The sequence below is a fragment of the Mastigoproctus giganteus genome, chromosome 13, assembly GCF_048544385.1.
Source record: "Mastigoproctus giganteus isolate SK-2022 chromosome 13, ASM4854438v1, whole genome shotgun sequence".
Lineage (NCBI taxonomy): Eukaryota > Metazoa > Arthropoda > Arachnida > Uropygi > Thelyphonidae > Mastigoproctus > Mastigoproctus giganteus.
The window spans coordinates 108,217,869-108,232,206 of record NC_143587.1 but is presented as its reverse complement, the minus strand read 5'-3'; the positions used below and the strand labels follow the sequence as shown (position 1 = coordinate 108,232,206).

Sequence of the window (14,338 nt, the reverse complement as noted above, 5' to 3'; positions counted from 1 at the left end):
ATCTGTAAACCCTTGAGCCATTTACGCTCCCAGTATCCATGTGCACGATCCAAAATAATAGCATCCTCCGGGGAGATTTGATGCTGCTTCTCCCAAAAATGTTCGCCCACAGCAGACTTATTGTAATCAGAGGTTCTTATGGCTTTTAAAATGTTCCCCCAGACAATCCCTGAGCCGTCGTTTTGTTTCCCCCCACATAACACTCCCCACAATCCGGGCATTCTGTTCTATAAACAACTCCACCGCTGATATCTTTTGGTATACGGTCTTTGACCTGGGACACAGCTGTGCACAGCCTCCGCCCAGGAAGCTGTACACAGTGTGTCTTAAAACCCTGTAAAATTCTTGCCAGATGCTCAGTAAGGCCCGGATAGTAGGGGATGTATGCGGTGGCTACCAGGACGAATGGCTCCCTACGTTCGGCCACTCCTCTGCTATATCTATCCAGGATCCTCTGGGGGTATCCGCACTTTCTAAGTTCTGCCGTGTCACAATTGATTTCTTTTTCTTTATCCTCAGAAGTGGTACAGTGTGATCACACTGTACCACTTATTCCTAATCTTGAATTCCATCTGAAGATTAGTGAATAACAATGGGCTCTCGTGAGCCCACTATAGCTCACCACTATATATATATGCAGATTTTTTTAATTACATAGGTGCTGCCATCTATGAATTGTATTTACAAGTAATAATAGTCATTTTTATATTTATAATAGCTTTGAAAATCAAAAATACATAGGTGGTCACACCCTTTCAACAAAACTGAGACAATGCAGGCTTGCACAAATTTATACACAAGTTAATATGGAAAAAAATCTAAGGAATTCGGATCTAGAATTGATGGAACTAAATTAAACAATATATAATATAAACAGAGAATATTACTGCACAGAAATGTGCAAGTAATGACAAGTTTCTATTTTTTAGTTTTTTTTTTTGAATTTTTTTTTTTTAGACAAAAATCCCCACTAATGTCAGTTATAAAGTCAAAAATACGGAAAAAAAATTATTTAAAAAGGATTTATGTGCACGGTTTTTCAATTTTTACAAATTTCACGAAAAAATACATTTTCAGTGGTGTGCATACCATCTAGAAATTCACAAGGAGATTACGGTAACATGTGTGGGGGGGGGGATTATCATTAAGATTCATGAAATTATAAAAAAAGAATAAAAAATAAATATAAATTTCTTCATATAATTTTATGAAAGGAAAAACAAAAGCTAACCAGATACATTTCGTATTCTGCCTTACAGGAGCAAAGGAATCATTAGGATTTGGGTGAATGAAATCAATCCCAGTTGTTCCAGCAACTTCATTTAAATATGTTATCCATTCTTGTGTCTTCCTTTTAGTCCAACATTTAATCAACAGTTTTCTGTAATACATAGTTTAAGGTCAAATTAGCAAAAACTAACAATAACACATATGTAACAATAGCTAAACATAATTATATCAAATAAGTCAAACTTAATATAACTGACATAAAACGAGATCATAATTACACATAAAAATATAGTGATTAGCACCAATTTAAATCTTAGATGTAGTTAAGAACTGAACTAGTCTCTTCTTAATGTAAATTCCTTCCTAAAATTATTTAAATCAAAAGAATTGTATCCAAATTTAATCAACAGGGACAAGTAACAAACCTAAGTTTTTGAAATAAAAGCCAAAGTCATTTTGGTGACACTGATCTCTTAAGTTGTGAAGCTATTACAGTGAGTTGCCTCAATGTACATTACTAATAAACAGAACCTATCCTAAAACAAGTATAATGATGCTTGTTTTTAATGTGATATCGGTGCATCCCACAACAAACCAGGCTTTGGTTTGTTACTTTAATAATGTTAATAAAATATAGATAAAAAAATTTTGATAAGATGAAGAAAACACCAGATGTTGTTGAACTGGGTAGTTAGAATAAATTTAAGAAGGAACTTGACAAGTAATTAGAAGGTTGGTCAGGCAATATGGAAATCGTCTTTTTTTTTTTTTTTTTTTTTGGCTGATGCCTGTTTTGTTTTCTTGCAACATTTGCTACTACTAATACTTCCCCATATGATACAATTGAATTAGTTTATTGGTCAGTCACGATAAAAGAAATTTTTCTTACTCCTCTCTTAACTGCCAACTTAATTGAATGTTTATGAATTCTCATATGGAATTCAGTCAGAGCCAAAGATGAGGTTCTACATGAATATAAATAGCACAATCAAATTATATAATGTAGAAATCTCTACATTCAATTCATATTTGACTTATTTTAGAATGGGCTTAAAAATATGAGTTGTAAAGAGAGAGAGAGAAAAAAAAAAAAAAAGAAAGGACTGAAAATTGAAAGATGTTTGTGAATGTACTTGTCCACACAATAGTAGTCAGTTTGAAATCACAACAAATTAAAAATTAATTTATATAGTTATTACAGAAATAATTCAGTAATAATTATATAATTTTAGGTAATTCTGTCTATCCTGTAATAATATCTTTGAAACAATATAAATGAAACAGAAAAAGTAAGATTAATTTGCTTGTTCTTCTACATTTATGTATGTTTTAAAGAACAAAAGTAAGAATGGCTATCTTAATGGATTCTTGAGTTAGCAGCGACATAAAGCAGTCACTTCTATCTAGGCTCTGTCCTCAAGTGGATTAGAGACTAAAGAATTAGCAGTTTAGATTAATTTTTGCTTTTACTTTATTTAATATATTGTAAATACAGGTAGTTCTTGACTTCAGAGTTAATTCGTTCCTAGCATGCGCTCATAAAGCCAAAACTCATAAAGTGGGAATTATATCCCATAGATAATGTTAAAAATAGCGGTTATGTTATCAACAATGATTGATTTATCCAAAGAAATGAAAACGTAGCCTGTAAAATCAAGCAAATTATAATATAGAAATTATTTATGACTTACAAATGTTAAAGAATGTTTATTCTTCATCACCATCGACTAAATGCACACTCGCTGATCACTCATTATTGGCTCGGCACTTGTTGGTTTGTTGCACAAGGAGCCGTCTTCAGAAATGCTTCAAGATGCCTTTATTTTCAAGATAATCTTCTTTTCTTTAAATTTCAATAGCATACATAAGCATTTTTTATGGAACGCACAAATTGCAACTAACACGATTTGTGTGGAGTAACAAGTTTATGAAGCTTAAAAAAAAAAAGGGGGAGAATGAAGAGAAGATTCTGAAAATTTTTGTTTTTTATACAAATGAATATTTCAGTAAAGGAGAAGCAAATTTCACCATAATAACATAAAAATGCACACACAATTCCAGTTATTGGTATTTTCACAAATGCAATAACATCGAGTTTACTACCTGTTTATAATTGCTTGCAGTAACAGAAATATCACAAAGCCATTCAAAATTGGTTCTTATAATGGAACATATTAGCATAGGCATACAAGCTTATGCAGCATCAGTAAGAAAGAAAAAAATAAAAAACCGCTCCCATTTCACCCCTCCGTTCATTCCAAATACCTGTCCAGCTCAGCCTTAAATTTATTTAGGCTATCAACTTCCACAACAAAAGATGGAAGTCTGTTCCACCAATCAACTACTCGCTGGCTAAAGGCAAACTTCCGCAATCCATCCTACAACTGTCCTTCCTCAATTTGAATTTATGCCCTCTCAGGTGATCATTTTGAGCAAGAGGAAGAATCCCATCAGCACTGAGCATGCTCAAACCATTCAAGGCTTTATACACCTCAATCAGGTCACCTCGCAGGTGCCTAGTTCCAGACACTGTAATCTGTAAAACTTAAGCCTTTCTTCCATTTCAACCCTTTGTTCCATTAACCAATCTTGTTGCCCTTCTCTGTACTCGTTCCAACAGCTCTACATTCTTCTTAAAATGAGGCCTCCAGACCTGTATGCAGTCCTCAAGGTGTGGCCTGACCATTGTCTTATACAAGGGGATAATCACCGCTTTATCCCTGCTAGAAAAATTCCTGTATATCACTGACAAGACACCATGAGCTACTCTTGCAGACTGTCTGCACAATATGATAACGATGAAAGTGTAGTGAGTTTAAATTTGAATTGGTAACTAATAAATTTACACAATAAAAACAACCTTTTAGGGAGTTATATAGTGAAAATTTGAACTTCCGAGGTCGTGGAATGAATTACGAAAAAACATGTTATTGGGGTTCAACATTACAATACGATGGTAACGGATTAATATCGCAAAGTGGGGTACACTGTATTGTATAGCTACACGCGTGATTTGAAATGTGGTATTTATGAATGTTTAACATAAATTTCAATGTTTAACAGTCATATTTTGCAATTAATATTTTCAATTTTGTTGATACTTGGGGGGGGGGGACCCACAAACATTAACCCCAGGGGCTCACATTTGGTGGGTATGGGCTTGGCACACCCAGGATCCTGAGCTGGATATCATCAATCTTCTCTTTCCTGTCAAGAATTTTTTTTTTTTTTTGGCTGTTGCAGCACAAACCTCATATAGCTAATAATAATATCAACATCAAGTAATTCATCAGAAGCTATTATGACTCAGGCGGAAGTGGCTGCAAGCAATTTCCAAGCAAGCTTAGAAATTGCTTGTTCAGCCATTAGACTTCATTGCTTGCATCGCCCATAGTGTATATTGAAGGGTCACTATAATTGCTAATCATAGCTAACCTGATGATCCTTTTCTATTTATATTTAGCAAACAAATGTGATTCATCCGTTTCCTTCTAGTGTTTACATAAATGAAGAAGTCTTTGATGCTTTTCTTTGCTAGAGACTTCTTGTAATCTACTTCAGCTTGCCTAACCCCCTTTGTGACACACTCACTTCTCCAGATGTATTCCCACATCTCCTGAACCCAGAATGCTCTCATAATTGTGGCTCAAGGTAGGTTTTGCCTCTTTTGCTGCTTTATTTTATATTTTTTTTTATTATATTTTTTTTTAGCTTCAATTTTCTCCCAATTTCCTTTCAATTATCAAAAATTGTTTTGCTCCCTGTGAAAATTTGATAAGATCCTTTCCCATCCCTAAAAGGTTTCTCATATGTGAGTGTAGATCAAAATATCTATTACACTTGTCAGCAATCTGAGCATGATCATTGACAGTTATCTAGCAGACCTATGTGTTTCATAGCCTTCCTTCTAGTGTTTATATAAATAAATAAAGACGTCTTTGCTGCTTTTCTTTGCCAGAGACTTCTTGTAATCTTCTTCAGCTCACCTAATCTCATTTGTGACTTGACTGCAAATAGTTAATATCTACTGTAGGCTTCTGTGTCACTGGATAATTTATATGCATACCATGTATTTTTGTTCAGCCAAAATTTATCAGTTCAATTGTTATTCAATTAGGCAAACATCCTCGAACAGTATCTCTTAGTTGGTATAGAAAGCCTAGCAGAAGTCTACAATTACTTGCTTGAATGCATCCCATTCATAATTTGCTGTTAGTAATAATCAATTGGTCTCAATGTACAGAATTCAAAATGTCTGAGACCACTGTAGTCTCCTTTCAGAAAGCAAAAGCCCTTCCTTTGTCCTTAAAAGTAGTTATCTTTTTAAGTAAAACCCACATCAGTTACATTGATCAATGCCATCTAGTAGTTCTTTTATTTGCAGATTCTCAATATATGAAAAGTTTCTGCAGATTAAGAGTGCTTTCTCTTGTTGCCTCTCTAACATGGTGTAGGAAAAAGTAATCCAATAAATTCACAGTGGATTGGTCACTCATACAGTCCTACTCTGAGTGACCAACCCTGAAAATTTTCAGTCAACATCTAGAAAATTTATTTATTTAGAAGATTATATCTGGAATATATAGAACATATTTAGAAATTTAGATTGTTTTGAAGATTAGAGGTCAGCTATTTTGCTGCTTCTTTCAAAAAGAAAAAGTGTAATTAAATTGGTTGTGAAGGTAAAGAGAAGAAAAATGTTTAGAAAATGTATTTGCTTTTGAAACTCTTCTGTTCAACTCAAAAACTGTGAGTGTCATACAGGATGTCTCCATGTCATAAAGACATCCTATATGATAATTTCATTTTTGAAAACTTTGAGATTAACTTTATTATATCATCTTGATTACAGAATTCATTTCAAGATTTAAAACTATAGAAAGAGAAGACTTTTTGGAAACTTAGCAGTACAGGAATATCTCGCACAGTGCAAAATGTGTTTAAAAAAAAAAAAAAAAACTACTGCACTGAATGAATCAGCACTAAACAGGGAATAGTTTCAATGGGAAAAATAATGATATGTGAGTATCATAAGGATTTTTTTATATTAGAAATAATTATGCACGATTAGTTAGAAAAATAATAAATACAAATAGTAATGAGGTAGACTAAGAATGAAATTAATTGATAATCAATCACAGTTGCAGATTATAAACTGCTTCTATAGTGAATCCTGTACTGATTGAAGCTGCACTGTGCAAGGTATTGCTGTATGTAGAAATCAGTTAAATTTTATTATTTTTTTTTTTTTTTATGAAAACCCCAAACACGAAAAGGTATCAAAACCTATAGTACTTAGTGCCGTGCATGGGTTGAAGGAGAAGTATGGGGGGAGGGGGGGATGCCGGAAACTTTGCTCTAGAGACTAAACATTTCACCACTTCAAGCCTCCAATAAGCAAAGTGGTGGTATCTCACCGTTTGATGAAAGTCATCTACCACCTACAATTGCCATTACTCGCTATAAAAAATGATACATTTTAAATATTTATTTTAAGTATATATTAAAAATCATGTCACCATGTCTTTTTGACTACTACATTAGTATTAGAATGAATAAATGTCAGGAAGCTAGCTTTTTTTTTTTTTTACATATCCGCCAACTACAACTGCCATTCATTCCTCCCTCCAACTAGTGCATGGCAAGAAACAATATACAGTACACAGATAGCCCATATACTATGTACGAAAACCATAAATAAAAATTGCCAGATTTCTATTGGTCTGTTTTTGATGAAATATGGAAAGGCTCAAAAATGCTAACCCAGGAGTGCATGTGGGAGTAAAAATTACCTGATGGAGTCTTGAAATAAGTACAACTTAGAAACATGTGTACACAGCCAACCCCCTCCCCATCCAATACTATTCAAGAACATTTCCATCTATAACATAAAGTGCTGAAGTGGGATTTACTCAAAGAGGTAACTACCATTAGGGGTAAAGGGAATGTTTATTGCTTCCGTAAAGGTGACTACGATGGACTGAGACAGTATTTAAATTCTATACAGTGGGACCAACTGATGATGTTACCAACAGCAAATTCAAAATGGGAAGCATTCAAAGAACTTATCTTGGAAGCTACTAGGCTTTACATACCAACTAAGAAATACTGTTCAAGGTTTAGGCCAAAATGGATGTCAGATGAACTAATGAGGCATATGGCAGAGAAGAAAAATGCATGGGATACTTACAAATTAACACTTGACACAGAAGCCTATGATAGATACAAGTTGATATGCAACCAAGTTACAAAGGAGGTTAGGCAGGCGAAGGCAGATTACGAGAAATCCTTGGCAAGGGATGCAAAGAAAAACAGCAAAGAGTTCTTTACTTATGTAAACTCTAGAAGGAAGGGGATGAATCAGATTGGTCCACTTGATATTGATGGGTCAACTGTTGATGATCCTGCTCAGGTAGCTAACAAACTAAATGAATATTTTGAATCGACATTCACACATGAGGAGTTATTCAGCGAGGGGAATGCCAGAGGTGTATTCAACTCTAGCAGTAAGCTACAGAATCTTGAAATAACTGAGAGTAAAGTGGAGGAGAAACTGTTGAAGATAAACACAAGAAAGGCACCTGGGGTGGATGGGATCTATCCAGTTATATTAAAGGAGGCAGCAAAGGAAGTAAGCAAACCCTTAGCCATAATTATGAGAGCTTCCTTGGACTCAGGGGAGGTACCCATAGACTGGAAATGTGCAAATGTGACCCCCAATTCACAAAGGAGGATCAAAGGCTGACACAAGTAATTATAGACCTGTGAGCTTAACTTCTGTTCCAGGAAAATTAATGGAGGCACTGGTTAAAGAAGCACTGCAGGATCATTTAGACAAGACTTCAGTTATAGCTCAGACACAGCATGGTTTTGTTAAGGGGAAGTCTTGCCTGACCAACTTGATTGGATACTATGATGCAGTCACAAAAGAACTGGATGCAGGGAATAACTTTGATATTATATACTTGGATCTTAGAAAGGCTTTTGATACTGTTGCCCATGGAAGACTGCTACACAAATTGGAGCAGTGTGACATTGCAGGCAAATTGCTGCTATGGATAAAGGGGTAGTTGAGGGGGAGAAGACAGAGAGTGGTAATCAATGGACACTGCTCATCGTGGACTAATGTTATTAGTGGAGTCCCTCAGGGCTCAGTGTTGGGTCCATTATTGTTTTCTGTATTTATAAATGATATTGATGATGGTATATCAAGCTTAATGTCCAAGTTTGCAGATGATACAAAGGTTGGCAGGGTTGTCAAGGACACTACTGACACTATGCTGCTGCAACAGGATCTGGAAAGGTTGAGCAGATGGGCTGAGAGGTGGCAAATGAAGTTTAACATTGACAAATGTAAAGTACTACACATGGGAAACAGCAACCCCAGAGCAACGTATCAACTCTGTGGTACTACACTGACAGTGGTAGAGAATGAAAGGGACTTGGGGGTGGTTGTGCAGGCAGATATGAAGTTCTCTGAGCAGTGCAGATGGGCTGCAAGAGTAGCTCATGGAGTATTGTCAATGATATACAGGAATTTTTCCAGCAGGGATAGGGAGGTGATTGTTCCATTGTATAAGGCAATGGTCAGGCCACACCTAGAGTACTGTATACAGGTCTGGAGGCCTCATTTCAAGAAGGATGTAGAGCTGCTGGAACGAGTACAGAGAAGGGCAACAAGATTAGTGAATGGAACAAAGGGGTGCTCTTACGAAGAAAGGCTTAAGTTTTGCAAATTACAGTGTCTGGAGACTAGGCACCAGCGAGGTGATCTGATAGAGGTGTATAAAGCCTTGAATGGTTTAAGCATGCTCAATGCTGATGGGATTCTTCCTCTAGCTCAGAAAAATCACCTGCGAGGGCATAAATTCAAATTGAGGAAAGACAGATGTAGGATAGACGTGCGGAAATTTGCCTTTAGCCAGCGGGTGGTTGGTTGGTGGAACAGACTTCCATCCCTTGTGGTGGAGGTTGATAGCCTAAATAAGTTTAAGACTCAGCTGGACAGGTATTTTGAACGAACTGAGGGGTGAAGTGGAAGTGGGTTTTTTTTTTTTTTTTTGGCTGATGCTGCATAAGCTTGCTTTCTTGCATCAAATGCCTCTACTAATGCTAATGCACCACAGCACTAAACAAACATGTGTAGTGCCGGGATAAAAATCTACCTTACACGTGTATTAATATTTCTAGTATTTGTCATTTTACATAAAGTAGAGAAAACAGATTGTAATTGAGATAGTAATTGAATATTAATTGCAAAGAAAATTCTGTTGCTTTTTTGTGGAAACTGTTCATCCAAGTTTCATTGCTATAATTAAATTTTTAAATTGATTTTTTATTAACAGTAGCCACAGGCAGAGGTGAAAGTGATTCTTGCACTGCTTCTACCGGAATGAGCAACAGCCTGGAAAACAAGGTGCTGGAGATTTCAAGGACTGCTAGGAGTCATTGCAGAACAAGTAAACACATAGCTGTGTTAGAGTAGCTAAGAATAAGAACAGGTGCACGAATACTTGCATGAACACCAATGCTAGGAGTTTGTGCCGGTCAAAACATTAAATGCAATTACTGTTGGGATATCAGAAACGTGGGGTCATACATATATAAGGAAAACAAAATTGGAATTTGGGGAGTACAATGTGTACAGGAGGGATAGACAGAGATAGGAAGGGTCTAGGCTGGGGTATGCTGTTAGTTAAGAAACTAAATCTAGGGCAGTGCATCCAATTGACATGGAGAGTGCAATGCAATGAGGACAGTGCAAGGTTGAGTCAGTGTGGATGATATAGGCACTGAGAAAGAAAAATTGAGAGTAGGATTATGTTACAGGCCTAATGCCTCTGATAAGTATAACAAACAATTATACAGAGAAATAGAGTAAGCCAGTAAATCAGATAGTCTTTTAATGGGGGATTTACTGGATGACTGTTTTCTACAGCAGCATGTGCAAGAGGCAACTAGAGGGAGTAATTGTCTTCATGCATTAAGAATTGGCAGATAAAGGAACCACTAGGTGGCGGTTGATCACAGTGTGCTGATGAGGAATTTACTCAAAGATGTAACTATCATCAGGGGGAAAAGGTTTTTGCTTTTGTAAAGGTGACTACAGTGGTCTGAGAGAGTTTTTAAATTCTGTACAGTGGGATCAACTTATGTTACCAACAACAAATTCTAAATGGGAAGAATTCAAAGATTTAATTTTGGAAGCTGTTAGGCTTTTCATACCAACCAATAAATACTGTTAAAGTTTAGGCCTAAATGGATGTTAGAAGAACTAACGAGACTCGAGGCAGAGAAGAAAAATGCATGGGATGCATATAAATTATCAAGTGACACAGAAGCCCATGGTAGATATAAGCTGGTCAGTAATCAAGTCACAAAGAAGGTTACACAGGTGAAAGTAGATAATCAGAAATCTTTGGCAACAGATGCAAAGAAAAACAGCTTTTTACTTATATAAACTCTAGAAGGGAAGGGAATAAGATTGGTCCACTTTGATATTGACGGTTTTCTGCTGATGAGGACCCTGCTAAAATGGCTGACAAACTGAATGAGTATTTTGCATCTACATTCACACATGAATTATTCAGGAAAGGGAATGCCAGAGGTTTATCAAACTCTAACAGAGAGTTAAATGATTTTGTAATAAAGAGCGAAGTGCAGGATAAATTGTTGAAGTTAAACATATGAAAGGCACCCAGGGTGGATTAGATCTATTCAGTTATGTTAAAGGAGGCAGCAAAGGAAGTAAGCAAACCCATAACCATAATTATGAGAGCTTCCTTGCACTCAGGAGGTCCCCATGCACTGGAGATTTCCAAATGTGACCCCAATTCACAAAGGAGGATCAAAGAGTGACACAAGGAAAACAAAACTATTACAGACCTGTTAGTTTAACTTCTGTTCCAGTGACAGTCATCTACCAGCTAGGTGGTAGATGACTCTCATCAGCCGGTGAAATACCACCACTTTGCTTATTGGTGGCTTGAAGTGGTGGAACCCATGTTTAGTCTCTAGAGCTAAGTTCTGGTCAACCCTTCCCTATCTCTTCCATCATGCTGTATGATTGATGACTTTTGAGGTTATGATGAACGTCGTGGCGAGATCCAATATTCCTTACATTTCGAGGGTACAGCTCTAAAATGGTGTTCGCAGGCCGGCTGCTAGTTAGTACACCGGACCGAACCTATAGGTAACTCTATAGGAGGCTTCCGGATCAGCTAGTGTATAATCTTGCTACCTCTACTCTGCCAGATAGTGACTGGAGGAAGTCTGAGTAGTGTGTATGCGGGGAGCAATGTCATGGCCACATTATGTCAAGGATCTGGGTATATTCTTAACATGTGTATGCCATATCCAAAAATTTCATTACTTCATACAGCATGTCCCACCCACTTTTTCTTGCTATTGAATACACCATGAATTGTCAAACTAATAGAGCAAGCTTATCTGCGAAAAGATCTAAACCACCCTAGCACTTCCAAATTCATTTCACAAATATACATGGTCTCAATTCTAATCTCAAAGATGTCCATTTCCACTTGCAGTCTGCCAAACCCCATGTACTTTTTCTGACAGAAATTCAGTTATCGGTTGATTCAACTACTGCTCATCTCAGATGCCCAAATTATTCATTGTACGATTCCTTTCGCCTCAAAGGTGGTACATGTGCATATGTCCGTTCTGATATTCCCTGTCAGAGACTTGGCAATTTGGAATATCCTCTTTGATCTTCTCTGGCTTAAAATCTCTCTACCTCATTGTGTCAAATTCATCTGTTGACTCTACCGTTCTCCCAACTCCACTAATCACTTGGAGCTCTTTGACTTCCTCTCTTTGCAACTTGATTTTCTCCAGTCCAACTTTCCTAACAGCGAGGTCATTTTCCTTGGTGATTTTAATGTTCACAACTCCAGCTGGCTTCCGTTTTCTAGTCACACCGACCCAGCAGGTCGAGATGCTGAGGCTTTTGCAATTACTAATGACCTAGCACAGATTGTTCATTTACCTACAAGAATACTGGACAATTCTAATCATACAGCCAAAACGCTTGATCTTTTTTCTCACAAACAACCCTTCTAAGTACACGGTCGAAGTGAGAGGTCCTTCAGATCACAACTTGGTGATTGTCTCTTCTCCAATGGAACCTTTATCTCATGGCTATTCCCAACCTCGTGTTGTTTGGCATTACAAGAATGCAAAATGGGATGACCTGCGAGACTTCTTTTCTTCTTTTTAACGGTCGGATCACTTTTTCAAAACTTCTGATGTCAACGTTTGCTCAGATCGTGTCAGTGAAATTATTCTTGCAGCAATGGAATCCTTTATCCCACACTCCACTTTAAAATCTCGTCCTTTATCTAAACCTTGGTTTTCCAATAAATGTGCTAACACTGTTCAAGAGAAGAATGTTGCATATCGTAATTGGCTTGTTTCTAATTCTTCAATTTCATTTTCTACCTACACCAAAGCTCGCAACAGTTGTAAAGCAGTTATTAATCAGTACAAATTAGAGTTTGAACAGGCTAAGAGTAGAAAACTTGTTTCTTGCCCTAATGGTAGCCAAGCATTCTGGCCTCTTGCCAAAGCTATTGGCCACAACTTTTGCCCATCTCTGCTCCCACCTCTTTCCAAACCAGATGGTTCTGTTGCCACTTCAGCCAAGGATAAAGCTGACCTGCAAGCATCCCATTTTTCTTCCAACTCATGTATTAATGATCTTGGTAAAACACCTCCCATCATTCCCAACACGCTCCATTCAATGCCTCCTGTGGTCTTCCGTCAAAAGGATGTCAGAAGGATTTTGACGAATCTTAATGCTAAGAAAGTTCCACGTCCCTATGGAATTTCTCCACTTGTTCTCAAAATCTGTGCTCCTGAAATTACTCCTATTCTTTGCCACCTTTTTTCACTTTCTTATTCCAAAGGTGTTTTTCCTTCTGCTTGGAAATTTGCTCATATCCAGCCAGTTCCTAAAAAAGGGTGACAAATCCCTCCCATCCAATTATCGTCCCATTGCAAATACTTCTACTCTTTCTAAAGTAATGGGGAAATCAATTAACCGCCAACTCAAACTACCTAGAAACCTTCCGTCCGATCAACGATCGCCAGTATGGTGTCCGTCAGTGTCAATCCACTGGTGATATTCTGGCTTATGTTACCCATTTATGGACTAATTCAATGGAAAGGTTGGGTGAAACACAAGTAGATGCTCTTGACATCTCAAAGGCTTTTGATCGTGTTTGGCGTAAAGGTCTTCTAAACAAGCTTCCATCTTATGGTTTGCCAACTGTTTTTAGTAATTGGTTATCCAGTTTTCTCTCTGATCGCTCACGGAGGGTGATGGTAGATGGCTCTGTCTTCTTACTTCTCCACTAATGCCAGTGTCCCCCAAGGTTCAGTTCTTTCCCCCACTCTTTTCCTCTTGTATATTAATGACCTTCTTCCATTGACTGGAAATCCTATCCATAGATTTGCCGATGATAGCACATTGCATTCCACTTTCCATTTTGAGAAACCTTGTCCTGCTCAATCAGCTTCAACTTCTCAAAAATCTGCTACCAATTCCTTAAATGCTGACTTTCAGGTAATTCTCCAGTGGGGCAAAGACAACTTAGTTGATTTCAACCCTTCTAAAACTCAGTCTTGTCTTATATCTCGTAAAAAGGATTCTTCTGCTTCTATGCTTATCTTTAGTGACACTCCAATTTCTAGGCAAAATGATATATCTCTTTTGGGGATTACCCTGACTTCTAATCTCTCTTGGCACAAGCACATTACAAATATTGCTTCCTCTACATCTAAAAAACTTGGTTTTCTCTTTTGCCCTCGGTGATACTTTTCTTCCAAACAGCTGCTCACTCTGTATAAATCGCAAATCTGCCCTGCCATGGAATATTGTTCCCACATCTGGGGTGGTGCCCCCAAAACCTCTCTCAGGCTTCTTGATTCCATTAGGTTAATTAATGATTCATCTCTAACAGAGTCTCTCCACTCGCTTTCTCATTAGACGTACTGTTTCTGCTGCATGCCTCTTCTACAGATACTTCCATGGGCACCGTTCTTCTGAATTGGCTTCTATAATTCCCGCTCTCTCTTTCAAAACAGT

At 37.2% G+C, this 14,338-nt stretch overlaps 1 protein-coding gene across 6 annotated transcripts in view; it reads right to left on the bottom strand.

Annotated features, from left to right (window-relative positions):
- LOC150076347 (phospholipase D1-like) overlaps positions 1 to 14,338 on the bottom strand; it is a 496,427-nt gene that overhangs the window by 303,478 nt on the left and 178,611 nt on the right. For all 6 annotated transcript variants that reach the window (XM_090387709.1, XM_090387710.1, XM_090387707.1 and 3 more), the window contains one exon: positions 1,232 to 1,381. In XM_090387709.1, the coding sequence (XP_090243835.1) occupies positions 1,232 to 1,381 (150 nt within the window). The remainder of the gene's footprint in view (positions 1 to 1,231; positions 1,382 to 14,338) is intronic.